This window comes from Heteronotia binoei, chromosome 17 (genome assembly GCF_032191835.1).
Source record: "Heteronotia binoei isolate CCM8104 ecotype False Entrance Well chromosome 17, APGP_CSIRO_Hbin_v1, whole genome shotgun sequence".
NCBI lineage: Eukaryota > Metazoa > Chordata > Lepidosauria > Squamata > Gekkonidae > Heteronotia > Heteronotia binoei.
The window spans coordinates 56,256,576-56,279,564 of NC_083239.1; the positions used below are offsets into that span (position 1 = coordinate 56,256,576).

At 47.3% G+C, this 22,989-nt stretch overlaps 3 protein-coding genes across 4 annotated transcripts in view; 1 reads left to right on the forward strand and 2 right to left on the reverse strand.

Moving 5' to 3' along the window:
• The window catches only part of LOC132586353 (cytochrome P450 2G1-like), a 520,878-nt gene that overhangs the window by 271,416 nt on the left and 226,473 nt on the right, over positions 1 to 22,989 (forward strand). The gene's annotated exons all lie outside the window — the stretch shown is intronic.
• The window catches only part of LOC132586354 (cytochrome P450 2F3-like), a 47,164-nt gene that overhangs the window by 14,596 nt on the left and 9,579 nt on the right, over positions 1 to 22,989 (reverse strand). The gene's annotated exons all lie outside the window — the stretch shown is intronic.
• LOC132586357 (cytochrome P450 2F2-like) lies at positions 2,140 to 15,628 on the reverse strand. Of its 2 annotated transcripts, none has more exons than XM_060258393.1 (10): positions 15,557 to 15,628; positions 11,419 to 11,711; positions 10,956 to 11,118; positions 10,621 to 10,770; positions 8,347 to 8,507; positions 7,909 to 8,085; positions 6,113 to 6,254; positions 4,782 to 4,969; positions 4,181 to 4,322; positions 2,140 to 3,356 (listed from the first exon to the last, which is right to left on the reverse strand). In XM_060258393.1, exons 2-10 carry the CDS (start codon positions 11,593 to 11,595, stop codon positions 3,175 to 3,177), a joined length of 1,482 nt encoding a protein of 493 aa, XP_060114376.1. In that variant the 5' UTR covers positions 11,596 to 11,711; positions 15,557 to 15,628; the 3' UTR covers positions 2,140 to 3,174. The 2 variants fall into 2 exon arrangements, with proteins under 2 accessions (XP_060114376.1, XP_060114375.1); XM_060258392.1 differs by having other exon boundaries at positions 11,419 to 11,704; positions 15,557 to 15,627.

The following is a 22,989-nucleotide window of genomic DNA, read 5'->3' on the forward strand; positions in this document are numbered from 1 at the left end:
CAGTGGCTATTAGCCACAATGTGTGTGTATATATATATAAAAAAAATTGCCACTGTGTGACCCAGAGTGTTGGACTGGATGGGCCATTGGCCTGATCCAACATGGCTTCTCTTATGTTCTTATGTGACACAGAGTGTTGGACTGGATGGGCCATTGGCCTGATCCAACATGGCTTCTCTTATGTTCTTATGTGACACAGAGTGTTGGACTGGAGGGGCCATTGGCCTGATCCAACAGGGCTTCTCTTATGTTCTTATGTGACACAGAGTGTTGGACTGGAGGGGCCACTGGCCTGATCCAACATGGCTTCTCTTATGTTCTTCTGTGACACAGAGTGTTGGACTGGAGGGGCCACTGGCCTGATCCAACATGGCTTCTCTTATGTTCTTCTGTGACACAGAGTGTTGGACTGGAGGGGCCACTGGCCTGATCCAACAGGGCTTGTCTTATGTTCTTCTGTGACACAGAGTGTTGGACTGGAGGGGCCACTGGCCTGATCCAACATGGCTTCTCTTATGTTCTTCTGTGACACAGAGTGTTGGACTGGATGGGCCACTGGCCTGATCCAACAGGGCTTCTCTTATGTTCTTCTGTGACACAGAGTGTTGGACTGGATGGGCCATTGGCCTGATCCAACATGGCTTCTCTTATGTTCTTTATGAACATGCATGAAATGACGGTATGAACATACAAAAATGCACCTGAGCATATATTAAGGCATGCTAAACTCGATCCCTACTGCTTTACTACTCTGCTAGGGCTGTATTATGGTACTATTTGTGCTATACCACCTTGTTGAATTACTTTGCTGCACCTGATAAATGCTGTGATTAGTTTTATTATGATTTTATTGTGATTTTATTTGATTTGATGTCCTCCACTCTGAGCCCCCAACGGGGGAACGGGCGGAATATAAATAAGCAAATAATAATAATAATCCAAGGTCTACTGACACAAGAATAGCAGTTTGCCCACAAATATATGCAAAGGTGCCAGAGTTTCTTTTCCAGAAAATACAATTTGTGACACGCTTCCGGTAAAAATAGACGTGTTTTGATGATGATTCTTTGTCCGACAAAAAACTCATTTTTCTGGAACTACAATGCCTTATGTGCATGTGTCAATTTCACAAGGCAACAATTCTCCTTAGCCATGGTCTGATGAGAATTAAACCTGGAACCAGCGCTCTATAAACTGCAAACACTGTGTTACTGGTAAATTACTCAAAAGCGCACTGATGGTAATTGACCAGTAACACAATTAAGTAATTGACCAGTAACACAGTTTTCTCATAGTCTTCAACCTTCCATGTTTCCCCCCCTTTTTTGCTACCCTTCAGGCAGCTGAAGATCTTCTGGGATTACAACTGATCTCCAGGTGATGGGAACCAGTTCACCTGGAGGAAAAGATTGGTTTGGAGGGTGGATCCCAGGGCCTTTTTTTGCAGCAGGAACTCCTTTGCCTATTAGGCCACACCCCTTTGATGTAGCCAATGCTCCTGGTGCTGACAGGGCTCTTTGTGCAGGGCCTACTGTAAGCTCCAGGAGGATTGGCTACATCAAAGGGGTGTGGCCTAATATGCAAAGGAGTTCCTGCTGCAAAAAAAGGCCCTGGTGGACTCTGTGGCATTCTACACCATTGGTCCCTAAACCCCACCCCCTCCAGACTCCACCCCCCAAATCTCCAGGTATTTCCCAACCTGGAGGTGGCAGCCCTACACATCCATCAACCCTTCTCACCACTTTATGTGGGGCCAACTTTCTTTTAAGCCAAGCTTCAGAGAAGCCCTCAGACTCAATATGGAGGCCAAAGGAGGGGGCCACCCCAACCGCCCACAAGCAAATAAAATGAGGGACACCAGCTTTGATTTGTAAATGGGTTGGGAGCACGGAGGCCTTGTGCCTCTTCTTTGGGAACCTGCTCACTAGGCCAAGGCTGTCATTATTTATGAGGTAAACAGAAATTGCTTTTTCCGATATTTGACTGGATAGGGAAGACACAGGTGGAGTTGGGCAACAAAGGGTTATTTAGCAGCAGATGAGGCATTTAGCAGAGTGAGGATCTTGTGTGGAAATAACTTTTATAAATATTATAAAAGGAACTGTTTCTCAACTGCACTCCCACAGACTGAAGCACTAGTTCTTTCTATGATTTATTGGTTCATTTCAGTTTTCCTGCATACATTTTAGAGCTGATTCATGCAGCCAAAGAGAACTCTTAACCAAGTAAAAGAGGCCTCCCTTTAATCCCATTAAATCTGGGGATGAGCAGTTCTAACCACCTCTTGTCAGAGAAGTCTGAAGTTGTACCAACCAAGGAGGAAGGAAGGAAGGAAGGAAGGAAGGAAGGAAGGAAGGAAGGAAGGAAGGAAGGAAGGAAGGAAGGAAGGAAGGAAGGAAGGAAGGAAGGAAGGAAGGAAGGAAGGAAGGAAGGAAGGAAAAGAGGGAGGAAGGAAGGAAGGAAGGAAGGAAGGAAGGAAGGAAGGAAGGAAGGAAGGAAAAGAGGGAGGAAGGAAGAAAGGAAGGAAGGAAAAGAGGGAGGGAGGGAGGGAGGAAGGAAGGAAGGAAGGAAGGAAGGAAGGAAGGAAGGAAGGAAGGAAGGAAGGAAGGAAGGAAGGAAGGAAGGAAGGAAGGAAGGAAGGAAGGAAGGAAGGAAGGAAGGAAGGTCATTTTCCCCACTTACTGTAGGCACCGTTACCTTTTTTTGGAAGCTGATTCTGAGACACCTTTTCCCTCCTGCCTAACATTTCTGTTGGTCTTCTTTGTCCCACTCACCTCCAGTCCACTATTCAATTACTGAACTGTGGTCATCATCAAACTACTCCCTTTCCTCCCCCCCACCCCGAAAACAAGTGGTTTCATTTTTCATTTTTTTAAAAACAGCACTAAAAATCAATGCATCAATATACCATTGCATTATAAGTTCTCTAAATTCCAAGCTTTCGTTATTTAAAAAAGTAGGTGTCTGGTCTCCTCCCCCCAGCTCTGGCGCTGTCCATTTTCTGGTCTTCTCACCCTCAGTAATACAGTCATTCACTATCCCCTGGCCTCCAGCAGACCAGAATGACCACTGCATCATATTTACAAGACGGCAGAAAGAGACACAGAAACCTAGAGCAGACAGCGAGAGAAAGGGCCCACCGGCAGAAAGATGCACGAGGAACGCTGGTGGAATTCAACGGGGGATGGCTCGGAATTTGTATGTGCGTCGAACTTTCCCTAAGTCACTTATCCTCGATGAGATGTGGATTTCCTCTGTTGGGATCAGAGGCTGGAGGGTGAAGCGCTGGACCAGGGTGGTGAGGAAGAGGAAAAGCTCCATGTGGACCAAGGGCTCTCCGAAACACATGCGCTTCCCTGAGAAGGGAAAAGATGGGAAGGGTGGAAGGCAAAACATTGGATCCCTTTAAGGGATGCTCCAGGCCTTGATCAAGAGTTCTTACCCCACAAACTAAATGAGAAGGATGTAGGAAGAAGGCAAGGACACCCTTTGCCAGAGCATTCCTCGCTCACGACAGCCAGTCTGCTGTGGTTGGATTCTAGGAAGGACTTTGCACACAGTGACCCCTGAAATCCCCTACATAGTCATGGTGCGAGTTTTTATTTATACCCCTCCCCTATTGGAATCCCAAATACTTTACAGTATCATTCTCCATTCCTCTATTTGGAGTGGGACGGTGGCTCAGTGACAGAGCATCTGCTTGGTAAGCAGAAGGTCCCAGGTTCAATCCCCGGCACCTCCAACTCAAAAGGGTCCAGGCAAGGAGGCGTGAAAAACCTCCACTGGAGACCCTGGAGAGCCGCTGCCAGTCTGAGTAGACAAGGCTGACTTTAATGGACTCAGGAGGCTCTGATTCAGTATAAGGCAGCTTCATAGGTTCATTTTATCCTCACAACAAATGAACATCCCCCATGAAGAAGATTAGGCTGAGAGTGTGTGACTGGAACAAGGTCACCCAGCAAGCTTCCATGACAGAGTGGGGATTCAAACTTGGTTTTCTCAGAACCTAGTCCAGCACTTTAACCACAACACCACATTGGCTCTCCTAGACTCTGGTGAAGAATACTATCTCTTTCCCCTCCACAATGCCTCCTCTCTGTGGTCAAGCTGCCACGGAGATTTCTTGCTCCCTCCCAACGTCCTTCATCTCCCTCTTAGTGCTTGCGAGCCCCCAACTCACCAGCTGAGAAAGGCATGAAAGCATCACACCGACGGAAGCCCCCCTTCTCATCCAGGAAGTGGGTGGGATCGAATGCTTCCGGGTCTTTGAACTGGGTGACATCTTTGTGGACGGAGTAAAGAACAGGGATGACGTTGGTGCCCTGGGGCGAAAGGAGGGAAGGAAGGTGTTGAGATCAAGACATTTGGACAATTCTTCTAGTACCCTCACAAACCACATTGCTAGGTTTTCAATCTGTCTTCCTACAGAATCGTGGTAGACCCCTAACCTAGTAGATACATGCTGGAGTTGACATCAGAAGCCTAACCGGGTTTGGGTACAGTTGTCCACAAAACACTTGGGGAGCCCCCAAGAAGCCCCTGTCCTGAAAGTGAATTTATGATTTGGGTTTCCCCCAAGTTCTAAAACTGTCTCTCCAGCCTGTTACAGAGGCTGTGATGAGGTAAACATGGCCCAGTCTGCAGACGAACTGGAAGTGGGAAGGAAGCCACCACCAGTAGACCTCCGGGAGGACAGCCTAAGAAACCACAACGCGTTCTGTGGAAAGCTCAAAAGAAAAGTTGTCTTCAGTGTAAAATTCAGATAAAAGGCAAGAGGATACCTTAGGGAGCACGTAGCCACGGAAGTGAGTATCGGTCGTAACAGCGCGGGGGATGCCCATAGGCAAGATATCAGCAAGCCGCTGGACCTCATGGAGGAAGGCCTCCGTGTAAGGCATTTGCACCCGATCCCCAAACAATGGGCTACGATGAGGGCCAACAACCCGGCTGATCTCTTCATAGACCTTGGCTGTGCACGTACAGAAGAAACAGGGAACATGGAACTTGGCTGCTTACAGGCCCATAGCCACGGGGCAGGGGGGAGGCAGCCCCCACCCGATGGAACTTTATGGCCCCTCCTTTTCCCAGCCCCTGCTCTCTCCGCTGCCACTTTTCTGGCCAATCTCCCGCCGCTCTGGCAGTCCCCACCCCCCTTCACACAGCACCTCCCCCTTCCTCCCTCCCTCCCACCCTGGGGTGGCCAGTGCTGAACGTGCTGAGCATGCCAGAAAGCCGATGTAGGAACTGCCAGCCTCGGTGTGGCTTTTCCCACCAATCAGGTGATTGGCAGGGGGGCACCTTGAAAGAGCCCCAGGAGCCCGCTCTTTACTGTTTTGCCGGGTTGGTGAGTGGGAGGGAGAGAAGGAGGGAGAGGGAGGTGCTGCACGGAGGGGGGCGGGGCCGCCAGAACGGTGGGGAGAGCGGGTTGGCAGAGAGAAGAAGAAGAAGAAGAAGAAGAAGAAGAAGAAGAAGAAGAAGAAGAAGAAGAAGAAGAAGAAGAAGAAGAAGAAGAAGAAGATGATGATGATGATGATATTGGATTTATATCCCGCCCTCCACTCGGAAGAGTCTCAGAGCGGCTCACAATCTCCCCCACAACAGACACCCTGTGAGGTTGGTGGGGCTGGAAAGAGCTCTCACAGCAGCTGCCCTTTCAAGGACAACCTCTGCCAGAGCTATGGCTGACCCAAGGCCATGCTAGCAGGTGCAAGTGGAGGAGTGGGGAATCAAACCCGGTTCTCCCAGATAAGAGTCCACACACTTAACCACTACACCAAACTGGAGAGCGAGGGTCTCCGGGGGGGCCCTCCACCCCAAAAATTTTTCCGTGGCCCCCCAACTAGAATTTTCTGGCTACGGGCCTGGCTGGTTCTGGCCATTTTTGTGGAGGGGCCAGAATTCAGCAAGAAGGCAGATGCTTTGCACAAGTTGTCCCCCAGAACGTTTAGTTGTGAAACATCTCATGGAATTGTGCTGAGAAAGACCTTCCTTTGCATGAGATAAGACTATGACTAGTTGAGAGGAAGTAGAACACTTGAGGGACTGATGGGGTCTGACTTGGTAAAGCGGAGCCCCCACGTGGTCAGATATATAAAGAAGTTTCCCATCTCACCCTGCATGTCAGGGTACTTCAAGAGAATGAGGATGCCAAATCGGAGGGTGGTGCTTGTTGTCTCAGTGCCCCCAAAGAAAACATCAAGGGTGGTCTTCACCAGACTGTTCATGTAGAAGTAAGCAGAGGGTTTCTCCTTTTCCTGCCAAGGTAGAAAGAGAGAGAATCGTTTACACGTGTAGGAGACGGGATGCTGCACAACTGCCAAGAAAAAGCCAACATAACCAGGGGGTGCTTTGTAGAAAAATAGGTGGTGGAGCTCATCCAGGGATTGTTATGTAGCTGCACGTACTATTCAATGGACAAGGAGATGGAACTCTCAGAAGGAGGAGGTGGAACTTTCAGAAAGGTTCAGGAGCTGTGCTCCTGTGAGCTCCCACTGAATCTGAGGCCTGAACATAACCATCAGAATACAAGTAGTTCTTAATTGCCTTTTAATTTCTCTCTGATGCATCTTTGGAGGACTCTGTGCATTAGCCATACAAGACAGTATTCATGGGAACACACCCAACCTTTACTATTATGGGGAAATTTGCTTGGGAGGTCTGATGTTTCAGCCTTTGCACTGGTCCCAGATGTTGTACTTTGATCTCAGCCAAAAGCCAAGGACCAGTAATGACCTCATCTCTGTTGTGTACACAACATTTTGCTTTAGCTGGCAATGTTTTCTGTTTTGTATTAGGCACAGTTGCTATATGGGTCATTGTACTAATAAGTGACATAAAATTTTTTAAAGATGGAAAGAAAAAAAAGAAGAAAAGAAAATCTCTAGAACTTGATTGAAGGACACAACTAGCCATTCCAACCTCCTTCACTGCTCAGTTGTGTAAGGAAATGTTTAGGACCCTATAACACACACAGCTCTACTGTACTGGCTGTCTGTCTTGTTCGCTTCTATAAGCAGCTTATGGCAACCCCAGCCCCTATTTCAGCCTCAGTCTTCCTTTTAAATTTTACCTCACGACTACTGAACACCAGGGGTGGGTGGGTATGAAATGGATTTCTCAATCTTAGTCTCTTCGGGGGTTTTGTTTTGTTTCCAGATGGATGGACACTCAATATGTAGAGGACCACAGCAGCTTTGATGGTCTTCCCAATTATACAGGCACCAGAGGAATTAAAAGTAAACCACCAAAATTTATTTACACACACACACACAGTCTTCAACTGGGGAATGGGAGATATTTACATGGGCTATATTGTATCTCAAGTAGATAACAGTTGCTCAGTAGTTCAGGCTTTATAATATAGATTTCACTTAGGTCTCTCAGGGTTCACAGTTCATATATATTTCACTCTCCAACACTATTCTAGGTTGGCCTCTTGGGTGTAATGTGCCAAGTCTCTTGAGTCGACTGGTGCCTCTGCTCCCAGCCCTTCAGACTTCTAGACCCACATCTTTCCCTCAACCACCTCTTTAGTTCTTAATAGAAGTGCATATGTTTCTGTGACCTCTCAGGTCTTTCACTGTGACTCTCCTTCTGTCACACTCAGCCCCTTGGCTGTCTCTATAGAGCTAGCAGTGAGCTTTGCTTCACTCAAAGTCTCTCCTCAGCTCCTTCTGAGAAACTAACTGCTCTCCTCAGCAGTCTCCCTCAGACTCTCAGTCACTGACTGCTCTCAGCCGTTAACTGTCAATCACTCCCTCTGAGAGTTCCAAGCACTCTGGCCCCCACCCTCAGATTATCTGACTCAGGTTCTATGGGTCCTTAGTTTTGCTGTTAACCCTTCCATTACCGTCACAGACCCAAATGGTGAAATTCAGCTCTTGACATATCCTGGTCCCATCTCCACACCTGCTGCATTTTGAGAAGGAAGCAGTCAATGAAATCGCGAGGGAAATTGGGGTCCAGGGTCTCTTGATGCGTCTTGGTCATCTCCAGGATAAATTGATCCAACTTTTCAAAATTCTCAAAAATTCTGTTGTGGGGTCCAGGGAGGTAATACATGACATGAGGGAACAGGTTGTACATCTGCAGAGAAGAAGAAGAAGCAACACCAGTGGACTAGATCAGGCCCAGCATCCACCTAGACTTCTTCCTGTTTCCCCACGTTGGCTAAATAGATGGCCCTCAGAAGACCAACTAGCAGGGGACAGAAAATTCCAGCCACAGATATTCAAAGGTACGGGGCTTCTGAACACGGAAGTTCCATTCAGCCTTTGATGGGACTCATCTGCAGTGAGTTGGTGTGGTCTCCTTCTCTAGCCATCTAAGAGAGCTCTCGTCACTCACCTGCCCCCACCAGGAACTCATACACCGGAAGTTGTCGTTCACCAGTCCAACTAAAGTGAGGAATTTCTCATCCTTGTAGTCAAACCGATCTCCGAAGATGATGGAGCAGATGACGTTGGAGACAGAACAGCTGATCAGGAAAGAGTGGTCCACGGGCTCCTCTGAGGAGGCACCGAAAGACACAGGTCAGTGGGGAAAAATTTAGCTAGATAGTATGTGACCAAATATAAAGCTACCATGTCTGCGAAGCCCTTCAAGAAACCGATTGCCTGGCTATTAATACTTGGATTAAATCTCCTTGGATTTTATAAAACTTTATTAAAGGTGCTTGTGGAGAAGAAGAAGACTGCAGATTTATACCCTCCCCTTCTCGCTGAATCAGAAGACTGCAGATTTATACCCTCCCCTTCTCTCTGAATCAGAGACTCAGAGTGGCTTACAATCTCCTATATTTCCCCCCCACCCCCACAACAGACACCCTGTGAGGTGGGTGGGGCTGAGAGGGAGGGGAAGATCCATGATCTCTGGAGGACAGAAAGATCATACAATTATAGAGTTTGAAGGGACCTCCAGGGTCATCAAACCCTGCACAATGCAGGAAATTCACAAATACTTCAACATCCCTCCTCAAAACCCACCCTCTCCAGGCTCCACCCCTCAAATCTCCAGGAATTCCCCAACCAGGAGTTGGCAACCATATCTCCTTCTCAGCCAACCATCAACCTACGTTTATGTGCCCCTCTGATTTCAGCTTTCCATCTCCTCCTTCATCCTTGCAGCCTCTACCTAGGAAAAGTACAGTCTTTCTCCACAAAGTAGCTTACCTCATTCTCCTCTTCCTCTTTTGATCCGCACAACAACCCTGTGAGGTAGGTTAGGCTGAAAGTCTGTGAATGGTTCAAAGTCACCCAGTCAGCTTCCACAGCAAGACCCTGCGTCTGGCAGACCCCACTCTGAAGTGCTAACTGATATGCCACACTGGCTCATAGGAGGCTGCTACTGAACAGGAGCAAGTAGCCAAGCCTAGTTAAGTCATGCCAGTCAGCTGGCATCCAGTCACCCAGAGAGTGCTGCCAGGCCTAGGGCAGCCAACCTCCAGGTGGAGACTAAAGATCTCCTGGGATCACAACTGAACTCCAGACAACAGATCTCCCTCCCCCTGCAGAAAATAACTGCTTTGAAGGGGGGACTCCGTGGCATTATATTCGGCTGAAGCCTCTCCCCTCCCCAAACTCAGGCATCCTTAGGCTCCACCAGAAAATCTTCAGGAATTTCCCAACCTGGAGCTGGCAACCGATTGGACTCAATGAGTTTTCCCTCAAAGACCAAAATAGGCCTAGAAAGGGCCTCCTTCCCCAGCCTTTCACTGACAGAACCAAGCTTGGAATACTATGGTTGCCTAGCAACAGCCACTGAGGGAAAATGGAGGACCTGGAGGGACAGGCAAATAGGACACAAAGGCAGCTTCCCCAGTAGCCCAATTCTTGTCTGTCATGGGACCGGAGGGTGGAGGAGGAGGAGAAGAAGAAGACAAGGAGGAGGAAGAGGAGGAGATTGGATTTATACTCTGCCCTTCACTCAGAGTAGTTTACAATCTCCTTTCCCTTCCCCTCCCCACAACAGACATCCTGTGAGGTAGATGGAGCTGAGAGCTCTGACAGAAACTGCTCTTTCCAGAACAGTCCCTGACAGAGTTATGACATTTCCAAGGTCACTCCAGCAGGGGAATCGAACCCAGTTCTCTCAGATAAGAGTCCATGCACTTAACCACTACACCAAACTACACCAAGCATGGCTCAGCCAATGGAAGGCGAGGTGAGTTGTCAGCAACACAGCTTGCCTTTTATACAGAGAGTGATGCATTCCAATATTTTCAGACCAGGAGACATGCTTCACATTGGGGAGGAAAAAAAACTATCAATGATGATGATGATATTGAATTTATATCCTGCCCTCCACTCCGAATCTCAGAGTCTCTGAGCAGCTCACAATCTCCTTTATCTTCCTCCCCCACAACAGACACCCTGTGAGGTGGGTGGGGCTGAGAAGGTTCTCACAGAAGTTGCCCTTTCAAGGACAACCTCTGCCAGAGGCTAACCCAAGGCCATTCCAGCAGCTGCAAGCAGTGGAGTGGGGAATCAAACCCGGTTCTCCCAGTTAAAAGTCCGCACACTTAACCACTACACCAAACTGGCAATCAGTAAGGTTAAAAGATGTTCTTCATTCCCCACACCTGTTGCTCCCTGGCTTTCCACACCTAAGCACCATACCCACCTTTGGTCTTTGCAAGCTCTTCCACCACACACTGGGCCTCCTCTTGGATCCGCTCCTCGATGCTGCGCCGACCCATCCCAAAATCACGCAATGTCTGCACAGAAAATCGCCGCAACACCTTCCATTTCTCTCCATTAGCATAAGCAACTCCTGGGGGGGGGGAGGTGCAGAGAAGACAGTGGCTACAGAAATCATGGCAAGAGATTCACAAATTCAGAGGCAGAGTTGCCAGATGAGTTTCTACCTCTTTGTTGTCAAATGTGGCCCTTAGACTACCAGAGGAGGCCTCACGGCTGGGCATGCCATCTTTTCTAAGAGCAAGTCAAAATGCTCACCATCCCCTTGGGTGTATCGGAATAGCAAAGGGAAATCACCACGGTCACTGAATTGCTCGCCTCGGTCCACCAGGGCCTCCTTCACAGCCTGGTATCCACACAGCACCACAAAAGGCTGGGAACCCAGATATATGGTGTACACGGAGCCATATCTCTCTCTCCACTGGAGACACAAAAGGAAACAAATGTTTTGCTACCCTTCTCTGACTACCACGTGCAGACTGGTGCAAAGCAAAACACTCGGACAGAATTTTGTCAGTGCTCCAAGAGACCCAGCTAGAGCACCCCAGAGGAATAAAACAGCTTTTGCTTGGCACTTTCCTGCAACATTTTCCATCATCAGTTTCTTGCCAAGCAATCGCATTTTGACAGATGGTGCCTCTCTAAAACATACACCTGTAAAGCCATTTCACTCAAAGAACACCGGGGGGGCGGCTTCAAAGCCCTTTAAGGCCTGCCTTACCTCCAAGAGGGTCTTGAGCATGTTAGAATCAAGCTGGAACAGGTTGCCCACAATCGGGAGTGGGCGAGGTCCGGGGGGCAAGAGCCCCTTTCTGTTTTGTCCCTTCCCCTTCCAAAAGAGCAGTAGGCAAGTAACACAGGTGGTCAGAAGGGCCACAAAAGCCACACTCAACTCCATGCCTGCCGCACGAAAAGACTCCGGTTAATATATCGACCTCGGGTTCAAATGCTGGTCTTCTCACTGCTTCTCCTTCAGGCTCCGCAAATGCTGGTGAAGAAACGGATCTCTAAGGTCTGATAATAAAAAGAGTTGTGCTTGCTTAGGAACCTGAAATGGGTGCCCGGGGGCAGGTCTTGCAAACAGGGCTGTGTCAACTCTGTGGTGACGAAAGAAGACCCCAAAGCCAGGCCTGGAGGAGGCGACAGCAAGAGAGGCCACTTTCTATTGTCCAAATTTGCTTTCCTCTGCATGGGATTTGTTGGCATTTTCCATCCAAAGGAAAGGGGAAAACTCAAGGTTGGCATCACAACACAGCTTTCGTATTGAGTAACACAAAACAAACAAGCGCCCTAAACCAACAGCTCTTCCAAGAAAAGCAAAAGTGAAAATCCATTCCGATACAAAAATTCCCTGGAGTTGTCCCGGCCACGGCACCCACACATCAACACGCCCGGAAACAAATTGTAGCAGGCGGGTGTTTGGCCATTCCAATTATCCTGCTGCTTATGGACAGGCAGTGGTTGGGCAGCTCTGCCGGTGACTCTGGGGCTTGTGAGCACCACTTGCCTCAGTAGCACAAGAGGGCGGGCACACCCACTCCTCTGACTTGGCTTCTGTGTTCCTGGTGCAATGAAGTCACGGCATGCCTCTGCCATGGACTGCCCTGGTGCAGCATGGGAGGGTGAGTCCCCATCGAAGGAAGAGAAGGACAACCTGTCCCCAAGCCTCATCTTGCCAGGCCCTTCCTGTGAGGGAGGCTGTCGTCTGAGGGACCCTGAGCCAGCAATGCTGCAGCTCCCTAAGCCAGCAGGGCCCTCAGAGCTGGTGGTCCCAGCATGGACCTGCCATGGTCTCTCAAAGCATCGCAGAAACAGAGGAAGGAAAAGGCGCACCCCCCCAGCCTTACCTCTGCTAAGGAACAGGGTTAGCCCTGCCACTAGGCGAACTAGGCAGCTGCCTAGAGTGCCAATCTACAGGGGCGACAAATTGGGCGTGTGTTTAGGATCCCAAGTTACAGGGAATATCCACCAGCACCTTGTGATTTGTGTGCTAAAACTGTTTTCTGTTTGAGAAAAAAAATAAAAGACTGTTTTATTACTTTAAAAATAGCAATTTCAAGTTGGGTTTCTTTGGTATTGTGTGTGTGTGTGTATGCACACACCTTGAAGTCATGTCAGCTTCTGGTGACTGACCTCTACTGGGGGCCTGGGGGATAGTCAGCTGAACAGAGCGTGCCCTCCCAACTTTCAAGGAGGTTTCCCATCCAAATACTTGCCAGAGTTGGCCCCACTCAGCTTCTGAGATCTGACAAGATCAGGCTTGGCTGGGCTATTCAAGTCATGGAGGAATTTCAAGGTTTGTGCTTTTCATTTTTCCCGCAACTCGCCTGTTCTTCAAAATGGGTTATCAGTGTGGGGAGCGGGGTGCCAGAAGCTAGCGGCTAGGGCCGGCTCTGCTAAGGAATAGTAGGAGAGACAGATATGTCACCACAGGATCTGGGCCCCAGTACTCCTCATGAGTAGAGGAGCTGACCCAGCTTGTAGGGAAGAGCATAACATGGGAACCAGAAGCCATTGTACAGAAACTCCCTACATAAGGCTACAAAGAAGCTTCCGCCAGTGTGGGATCAACTTGTCTACAGTTTTGTTGACTATCCCTCCAGTTGCTTGACCTGCTTTGTGTCTGCTCTTGTTAGCTGACCCTTGGACTGCTTTTGGCGTTGCTGCTTTTGGAATGTGCAATCTGACCCTGGACTGAGGCGGTGGACTGGCTTTGCCTTTGGTTGTCTGATTGGACCCTGGGCTTTGACTTCTGGATGGTGATCTGAGAACCCCTGCTGTCAGACCCTGTGGTTACTAGGATGTCTTCTGCCAGACTATGAAGACAACAATGAAAGGAAAGATAAGGAGGGTCAAATCCCTTTGGGAAGCTTGGAGACTATTTAAAACTACCATCCTGGAAGCTCCAGTAAAAGTGCAGGTTAAGAAAGGTACAAGTGCGTATTAAAAAGGCCTGCATGATTAATGAACAAAGTAATGGAAGCAGTAAAAGGTAAGAAGGATTCCTTGGTGGAAGGATAGTATGAATGAGGTAAATAAAGGAGAACACAGGCTGTGGCAAATAAAATGCAAGTTTGTGATCAAGCAGGCAAAAAGGGTCTGTGAGGAACATATTGCACAAAACTTAGAGACCAATACTAAAAATTTCTTCAAATACATTGGAAGCAAAAAAAAACCAGCCAGGGAAGCTGTGGGGCTCTTGGATGACCAAGGGGTAAAAGGGTTACTAAAGGATGGCTAGAGAAAGGCAAAGAAGTTGAATGCCTTTTTTTGCCTTAACTTCACTGTGAAAGATGAGAGGTGCTTGCCTACTCCAGAACTGTCGATTTTGACCTGAGTCCAATTGAGGTGATGAGAAAAGGAGGTCCTACAACTGATGGACAAATTAAAAAACTGACAAATCACCAGACCCGGATGGCATACATCCAAGAGTTCAAATGTGAACTTGTGCTCCTTCCAAAATACGCAATCTATCATTAAAATTTGCCTCCATTGCTGAGGACTGGAAGGTAGTTAATATAACCTCCATCTTTTAAAAAGGTTCTAGAGGAGATCCAGGAAATTACAGGCTGGTCAGTCTAACATCAATACCAGTGAAGGTGGTGGAATAATTTATTAAAGAAAGAATTCAGGGGTGTCAAACTCACTTGTTATGAAGGACGGATCTGACATAAATGAGACCTTGTCGGGCTGGACCGTGTGTGGCGTAACATGAAATACAAAGCGGTAGAGATATAAACTTTATAAAAGACACAGACAAACACAAAGGTACTATATATAGCAGATGTTCCATGGGAGCCCCACATGGGGGGGGGGGGGTTAAAAGTAATATTTCTCTGCAAAGCTGCAGTTCCTGAAGTTTGTTGAACTCTGTTTTTTAACTATGGCTTGTCCCAAACCTCTTCTCCCTCTCCCCCCCCCCCCCAACTGTCCTTAAAAGTATAAACTAAAAATATAAATGGTCTGAGCTACGGTTATCAGTCCCCAGTTGGGGGCAGGGGATCCCCGTGGTTTGGAGGCCCTCCCCTGCTGCAGGGCTATCAGAAGGTAATGCCTGCTGGTCACTCCATTATACCCTGTGGAGACCGGTTCCCATAGGGTATAACGGAGAATTGATCTGTGGATATCTGGGGAGGCTGTTTTGTGAGGTAGAGGCACCAAATTGTCAGCATAGCATCTGGTGCCTCTCCTCAAACTCCTTTCTCCCAAGTTTCAAAAAGATTGAGCCGCAGGGTCCAGTTCTATGAGCCCCAAAAGAAGGTGCTCCTATCCTTCATTATTTCCAGTGGAGAGAAGGCATTGAAAAGGAGCACGGTCCCTTTAAATGTGATTGCCAGAACTCGCTTCAGAGTTCAATCTTACTTGTCCCAACCTTGCTCCTGGCTCCATCCCCAAAGTCTCCTGGCTCCACCCCCAAAGTCCCAGATATTTCCTGATTCAGACCTCGCAACCCTATCTGAGCCTAAGACCTAGGGGGAAAACATGGAATGGCTGAACATTGCAAGCTTCTCCCCTCAGAGTGGCAGTGCCTCTCCATGGTCCAGGGGTTTTTTACTGGGTGGTTTGAGATAATAATTTTGCTTGTCCTCTCGCTTGTTCTGCTATAATTCCATTGGCATTCCGGGAGGGGGTATGTGTTAAAACTAATATTGCTCTGCAAAACTGCACTTCCTTGAGTTTGCAGAACTCTACATTTCAACTGTGGCTGGTCCCAAACCTTCCCCCCCACCCCCAAGGTCCTTCAAAGGTGCCTGCCGACATTGCAAAGATGCAGCAATGGTAAGATTTTGCAAAGCAACTTTTAAAATAAATAAGAAGCCCGAGGATCACGGCAGAGGGAAACCACCCCCCAGCCCTACCTGTGAGGAGGGCTTCAGACGCCAGGAGTGGTGGCTGGAAAGCTTGGCAGCCCCGCCCTCTGCTTCCTGCTTGGAGGCAAACCCCACCCCCTCTCTGCACTTAAAGGCAGCCTCGCCTTCTTCCTGCTCTGGGAGGCAGCCGTGCCCTCTGCTCTCTATACCGGGAGGCAGCTCAAGCTCAGAATACCCTGGATGGGTCATGGGGAGGGGGAGAGGAGAGAGCCCCACTCGCCAGGTGGGATTAAAGACCTGGGTGTGGGTTTGACTGGCTGTGGGTTTGACATCCTTAATTAGTAGGCACATGGATGAACAAAAGCTACTGAGGAATTCTGTAAGGGAACAGATTCTCTAAAGGGAGATCTTTTGCCACAGTAGCCTTTTACAGTTCCTTGAGGGGGGAGAACAAGCATGTGAACAAAGGGGACCCAGTAGATGTTGTTTATCGAGGCTTCTAGGAAGCTTTTGAACCCATCGAAAGCTCCTAAGTAAACTCAGCAGTCATAGGAATAGAATCATAAAATCGGAAGGGACCTCCAGGGTCATCTAGTCCAACCCCCTGCACAATGCAGGAAACTCACAGATACCTACCCCAAATTCACAGGATCTTCACCGCTGTCAGATGGACATCTAGCCTCTGTTGAAAAACCTCCAAGGAAGGAGAGCCCACCACCTCCCAAGGAGGAAGCCTGTTCCACTGAAGAATCGCTCTAACTGTCAGGAAGTTCTTCCTAATGTTGAGCCAGAAACTCTTTTGATTTAATTTCAACCCATTGGTTCTGGTCCTACCTTCTGGAGCCACAGCAAACAATTCCACACCATCCTCTAGAAGACAGCCCTTCAAGTACTTGAAGATGGTGATCCTGTCACCTCTCAGCCGCCTCCTCTCCAGGCTAAATATCCCCAGCTCGTTCAACCTTTCCTCATAGGACTTGGTCACCAGACCCCTCACCATCTTCGTTGCCCTCCTCTGGACCTGTTCCAGCTTGTCTAGATCCTTCTTAAAATGTGGTGTCCAAAACCGAACACAAGACTCCAGGTGAGGTCTTACCAGAGCAGAGCAAAGCGATACCATCACTTCACGTGATCTGGACACTATACTTCTATTGATACAGCCCAAAATTGCATTGGCCTTTTTAGCCACCACATCACACTGTTGACTCATGTTCAGTGAGTCCTCTTGTGAATTAAAACAGGAAACAGAGAGTGAGTTTAAATGAGCAGTGGAGGGTAGAAAGTCATGGGATACTGCAGGGCTCAGAACTGGGTCCGGTACTTTTAAAACTTGTTCAGTAATGGAGCTGGGAGTAAGCGGTGAAGTGTCTATGTTTGCAGATGGCACTAAGTTGTCCAGGGGGCTGAGAACCAGGGAGGAGTGTGAGGCACTAGTCCAGGGGGATCTGTTGAGGCTGAGTGAGCGAGGGTCAACATGGCAAATGAGGTTCCGTATGGGCCAGTGCAAGGTAATGCACATTGAGGCCAAAAATCATAACTATAGGAGACTTCCGGAGGTAAAGGTGTCCTGAACAGGTGCTTTGTTTTACAGCTCCTGTGACCTTTAACTCCATGGGTGCTGAAGGAGGTGTTATGATTTCCATACTGGAGAAAGAGAGTGATAAATCTCTCTCTCTCACACACACACACACACACACACACACACAAAGGAGGCTCTTTGAAAGATGGCATCTCGTAATACTTACAGACTTCTGAATTGCCAGATTTCATTCAAGAAATGTCCGTTAAAGACTAGCTAAAGGTCTGCCTGCCACTTTTCCCTTCCGTCCCCTTTAATATATCCCTTCCCTGACTTTTAAAGTAATCAGCAGCTCTGTTTTAATTTACACGTTTATTCCTATATTACCTGCTCATTATAAAGACGTTGCAATTCATAATAAATAATTGGGGAAGATAAACTACACCTCCCACTCCCAACTAACTGGGAAGCTCTCTTTAAAGAGTTAAAATCAATGCTGAAATGGATGTCAATTATAACTAATTTCCAAATCAGAGGGAGGAAAGTGGCATGGAGAAGATCAGAGATGCTTGCAAACTTTTAAAAGCATAAACCATGGACTATAGAAACTGCTTCATGATATCACCATTTTAAATTCTTAAAAGCTGAAATTAAGAACTGGAATTAACATTAATAAACCACCCGAACTATTACATTGAGATACTGCCTAAGTACTGAATTACTGAATTAGAAAGTTTATTAAACTCACCCTTGAGAGCCATGTGATGTGATAACAGCCTTGTTCGATGTCACTCCCCCACGTTTGAGCTCTGTGATTACAACTACATTTCATGGTTTGACTCCCTTATGAAAGCCTTTTGAATGTACAGGATGTAGAGAGGGAGATCTGCAATTTGACTTTGCTTCCTGTGGGTGTTTTTTCTCTTTGAAGGAATTTTCCTCCCTATTTTCCCTTATTCTTTTTTGCTTTCTTTTTCTCACTAAAAGATGTTGGTCATAGCAGAAAACTTTGGACTTTGGCCTCTGCTGCTACTTTTTGGCAGGCTGGAACTGCAAAAACAGCTTCCTCTTTTTAACTTTTTTTTTTAAATGTGGTTGTTAATTTACCTCCCTGTTCCGAGGACCATTGGAGAAGTTTTAAATTCTTTCTAACAATATTAAAAAATATATCTAATTCACTTTTGTATTTGGTACATTGATCATATTAACTAAACTAACATTAGCACACATTATATTCCCCCTTCTTTTAAATATATTTTTCTCCTTTTTAGTTCCAATATTTAAATTTAGAATCATAGAGTTGGAAGGATCATCTAGTCCAGGGTCATCTAGTCCAACCCCCCGAACAATGCAGGAAACTCACAAATGCCTCCCCGTAAATTCACAGGATCTTCATTGCTGTCAGATGGCCATCCAGCCTCTGTTTAAAAACCTCCAAGGAAGGAGAGCCCACCACCTTTACTATTTCTTATCCTCCTTTAAGCTTTAACATTTCTTCCTCTCTAAGGATCATCTAAAGAGCTAACAAATGATTATTGTTATTATTAAATACTATTATTCATATTTATCCACATTTTTAGAATCTCAGAGTTTTTTAAAAGTATTGGAAAGTATTGCTGAATTACACTATGCTGACTGATTGGAAATGATATTTATATACTCTTTATAGAAAGTATAGACTGCACAACTGATATATGAGGAGTTTATACCAGATATTTATAGAGAGCCAATCAAATAGACAATACAGAACACCAAGCAGACTGAAAGACAAGGAAGAACAACCGGAAGAAGAAAAAGAACTGAACTCTTCAGATTTTATAAATTCAGGAGACTTTGCCGTTAGTCACAAACCATCGCAGCACAGATCAAAGAGTCTGAACAAAGAACCCAACAACAAATCATGCTTGCTGGAGAATCTATATGTGACAAAATTTTAAGAAGATATCATGTCACGTCATGCTGAGGAGTGACATGACAGAGGTATACAAGATTATGCATTGGGCAGAGAAGTCCTTTTCTCCCTTTCTCACAATACAAGAATTCATGGACACTCCATGAAATTGTTGAGCAGTCGGGTTAGAACGGATAAAAGGAAGTCCTTCTTCACCCAAAGGGTGATTAACACATGGAATTCCCTGCTGCAGGAAGTGGTAGTAGCTATAAGCAGAGAAAGCTTCAAGAGGGGATTGGATATCAACATATGGGGCAGAGGTCCATCCGCAGCTAGATGGAACCAGAGCTTTTTCTGAGCAGGAACACACCAGAACACAGTTCTGGCTGGCTTGGCCAGGGCTCTGGCTCAAAAAAAGGTCTGCAGCAGAGAGACGGTGACTCAGTGGTAGAGCATCTGCTTGGTAAACAGAAGGACCTAGGTTCAATCCCCAGCATCTCCCACTAAAAAGGGTCCAGGCAAGTAGGCATGAAAAACCTCCGCGGCTGCCAGTCTGAGTAGACAAGACTGACTTGGATGAACCTTTGAGGGTCTGATGCAGTAGAAGGCAGCTTCATCATGTGTTCAAATGAAACAATAGCAATAGGAGGCACTAGGCAGCCATGCGCTCCCAGACCATTCACTCCATCCTCTCTGCTGCCTTCAGCCTCCAATGGGCTTGCAAAGAGAGCGAGAGAGAGATGTTGAGCCACCCACAAACATCCCTTCTTGGGAGAAGCTGGGCCCACCACTGCCCACTCTACCACACGTGGCTCTCTCTCTCCAGCCATGTTGGGGGGGAGGACAAAACAAGGTCTCTCTTTGGGCTGTGTGAGAACACACATCCATGGAATGCAGCTGATGGCACTGTACTGTTCTGTGTCAATATGCTGAAAGCAACCTACTGAATGTGTGATGTCACTTCTGGTGATTTCAGGAATGTGGCCTAATATGCAAATGAGTTCCTGCTGGGCTTTTTCTACCAAAAAAAGCGCCTTGGATGGAACACTATGTCTGGGGCAGTGATGTTCTATATTCTTGGTGCTTGTGGGGAAAGAGTAGGAGGGCTTCTGAAGTTCTGGTGGACCTTCTGATGGCTCCTGGGTTTGGGCCACTGTGACACAGAGTGCTGGGCTGGATGGGCCATTGGCCTGATCCAACGTGGCTTCTCTTATGTTCTTATGTGACACAGAGTGTTGGACTGGAGGGGCCATTGGCCTGATCCAACATGGCTTCTCTTATGTTCTTATGTGACACTGAGTGTTGGACTGAATGGGCCATTGGCCTGATCCAACGTGGCTTCTCTTATGTTCTTCTGTGACACAGAGTGTTGGACTGGATGGGCCATTGGCCTGATCCAACGTGGCTTCTCTTATGTTCTTCTGTGACACAGAGTGCTGGGCTGGATGGGCCATTGGCCTGATCCAACATGGCTTCTCTTATGTTCTTCTGTCACACAGAGTGTTGGACTGGATGGGCCATTGGCCTGATCCAACAGGGCTTCTCTTATGTTTTTCTGTGACACAGTGTTGGACTGGATGGGACATTGGCCTGATCCAACATGGCTTCTCTTATGTTCTTATGTGACACAGAGTGTTGGACTGGAGGGGCCACTGGCCTGATCTAACAGGGCTTCTCTTATGTTCTTATGTGTGACACAGAGTGTTGGACTGGATGGGCCACTGGCCTCATCCAGCAGGGCTTCTCTTATGTTCTTACCTCATTAACATTTTCGACTTTTGGTGTTTTTTGGAGATCCTGGGCCCCAATTGCTCAGAGTGCCCTTTCTGAAGGACACTGGAGATCCTGTCTTTTCCAAATGTTGCTATTTCCATAGCCATTATGAATCAATTGGTTTTATTGTATTGTATTTGCTTGGTTTTATTTGAATGTAATCCGCCTTGGGAAAGGGCAGAATATAAATTAACCTAAAAAATAAATTATACCTGTGCTTGTGAAGTTGTTGGATTTATGGTAGATGTTTTGTTACCTTGAAAACTGTAATACCTTGGGGGAGGAATGTGAAGCAATGCCACAATTCCTTGCCAAGTCACAAGATTTTTCTCATTTATTCACTTGTATCCCCTCCCCGCCCCACAACAGACTGATAGGAAAAGATTCAGCCATGGTCAGGTTTTTGTCTAACATTGTTATCGTTTAACATTGCAAGAGATGGGTTTTCTTCTCCAGATTTGGGAGTCACTGCATACAGAAAACTCCCAGAGCATTTCTGCTTCTTCTTCCAGTCGAAACTAGATCCAAGTGGGCAGCCATGTTGAAGTAGTAGAACAAAACAGGAGTCAAGGTGCACCTTTAAAACCAACTTAGTTTTATTCAGAACGTAAGCTTTCATGTGCTCTAAGCACACTTCATCAGACGAGGAATCCGGTACCGGTACTCCAGCTCATCTTCCCTGTCACAAAGGAACAGCTGGAGAAATGAGTGAAGCTCTGATCAGACCACAGAAGCCTGGAATCTCATCCAAGGAGAGAAGAAGTAGCAGGAATAACAGGAGCAGGTCTCTTCTTGACACAGGATAAATAGCTAACTAGAGAGCAGGATCCTGCATGGTTACGTGGAGTTATCAGCTAAGTACCAGATGCTGGCCGCAGCATGTCTTTATCACGCTATCACCAATGAGCTCCTTCAGCGGGGGATGGCTCGGAATTTAAATGGGTGTGGGACAGAGACTAAGCTGGTCATCATTGGTGAGAGGTCGATTTCCTCTGGCGGAACCATCGGCTGGAGGGTGAAATGCTGCACAAGATTGGTGAGGAAGAGGAAAACCTCCATGCGGGCCAAGGGCTCTCCGAAACACACACGCTTCCCTGCGAGGTGCGAGAGAAGACAGAAATGGCTTAGGAGGGAGAGCCATCGTTGTAAACCTCTCCTCACCCCAATTCTCTGGACTTGGATGAAGGGGAAGGACATTCTGCAGTACTCCACAAATAAAAAACTTCCTTTTCTATTTGGGCGTTTCTTTGCTTCAAAGGAACTTCAAAGAACTTTCGGAAGAAAAATACATCGGCAGTGCTTTGTGCTGTCAGTAGCAAGGTCTTCTATTTGCTGACCCACCACCCCAAACTGGGGGTGTGTCTTATTTACCAGCACCCAACTTAAAACTCACCAGCACCAAAGGGCAGGAAAGCATTGTTGCGGTGGAAGCTACCCTTCTCATCCAAGAAATTGGTGGGGTCAAAAACTTCTGGGTCTTTGAACTGGGTGACGTCTTTGAGCACAGAAGAAAGTAAAGGCATGACATTGGTGCCCTGGTTGGGAGGCAAAGAGGGGAGAATGCTGGTTAGCACAGCGCTGCCATGGAGCTTGAAGGAATCCTTTTCATTTGATGATCACTGCGTAATCCTAACCCTAACTATAATCCCAGCTGCCCTTTTCCTAGCCATCCCCCCAGACTATCAGCACTCTAGTACAGGGGTGGCCAACGGTAGCTCTCCAGTTGCCAACTAGATGCCCCTTTCTGGTTGCTGGGTAGATGGACTAGAGCAGGGGTTACCAACGGTAGCTCTCCAGTTGTTTTTTGCCTACAACTCCCATCAGCCCCAGCCGGCCATGCTGGCTGGGGCTGATGGGAGTTGTAGGCAAAAAAAATCTGGAGAGCTACTGTTGGCCACCCCTGCTCTAGTCCATCTACCCAGCAACCAGAAAGGGGCATCTAGTTGGCTTCCGGGTCTTTGTTCCCAGCCTCTGTTTCTTAAAAAGAAGAAGAAGAAGAAGAAGAAGAAGAAGAAGAAGAAGAAGAAGAAGAAGAAGAAGAAGAAGAAGAAGAAGAAGAAGAAGAAGAAGAAGAAGAAGAAGAAGAAGAAGAAGAAGAAGAAGAAGAAGAAGAAGAAGAAGAAGAAGAAGAAGAAGAAGAAGATGATATTGGATTTATATCCCACCCTCCACTCCGAAGAGTCTCAGAGCGGCTCACAATCTCCTTTATCTCCCTCCCTCACAACAGACACCCTGTGAGGTGGGTGGGGCTGGAGAGAGCTCTCCCAGCAGCTGCCCTTTCAAGGACAACCTCTGCCA

Bases quoted from the DNA above. Each gene is read 5' to 3' on its own strand.
- LOC132586357 (XM_060258393.1), bottom strand. From the start codon at position 11,595: ATGGAGTTGAGTGTGGCTTTTGTGGCCCTTCTGACCACCTGTGTTACT. The intron at 10,771-10,955 runs GTGAGCATTTTG...CCCCCCCCCCAG, and splicing joins CCGATACACCCAAGGGGATG to GAGTTGCTTATGCTAATGGA. The intron at 8,508-10,620 runs GTGGGTATGGTG...GTGCCTCCTCAG, and splicing joins AGAGCTTGCAAAGACCAAAG to AGGAGCCCGTGGACCACTCT.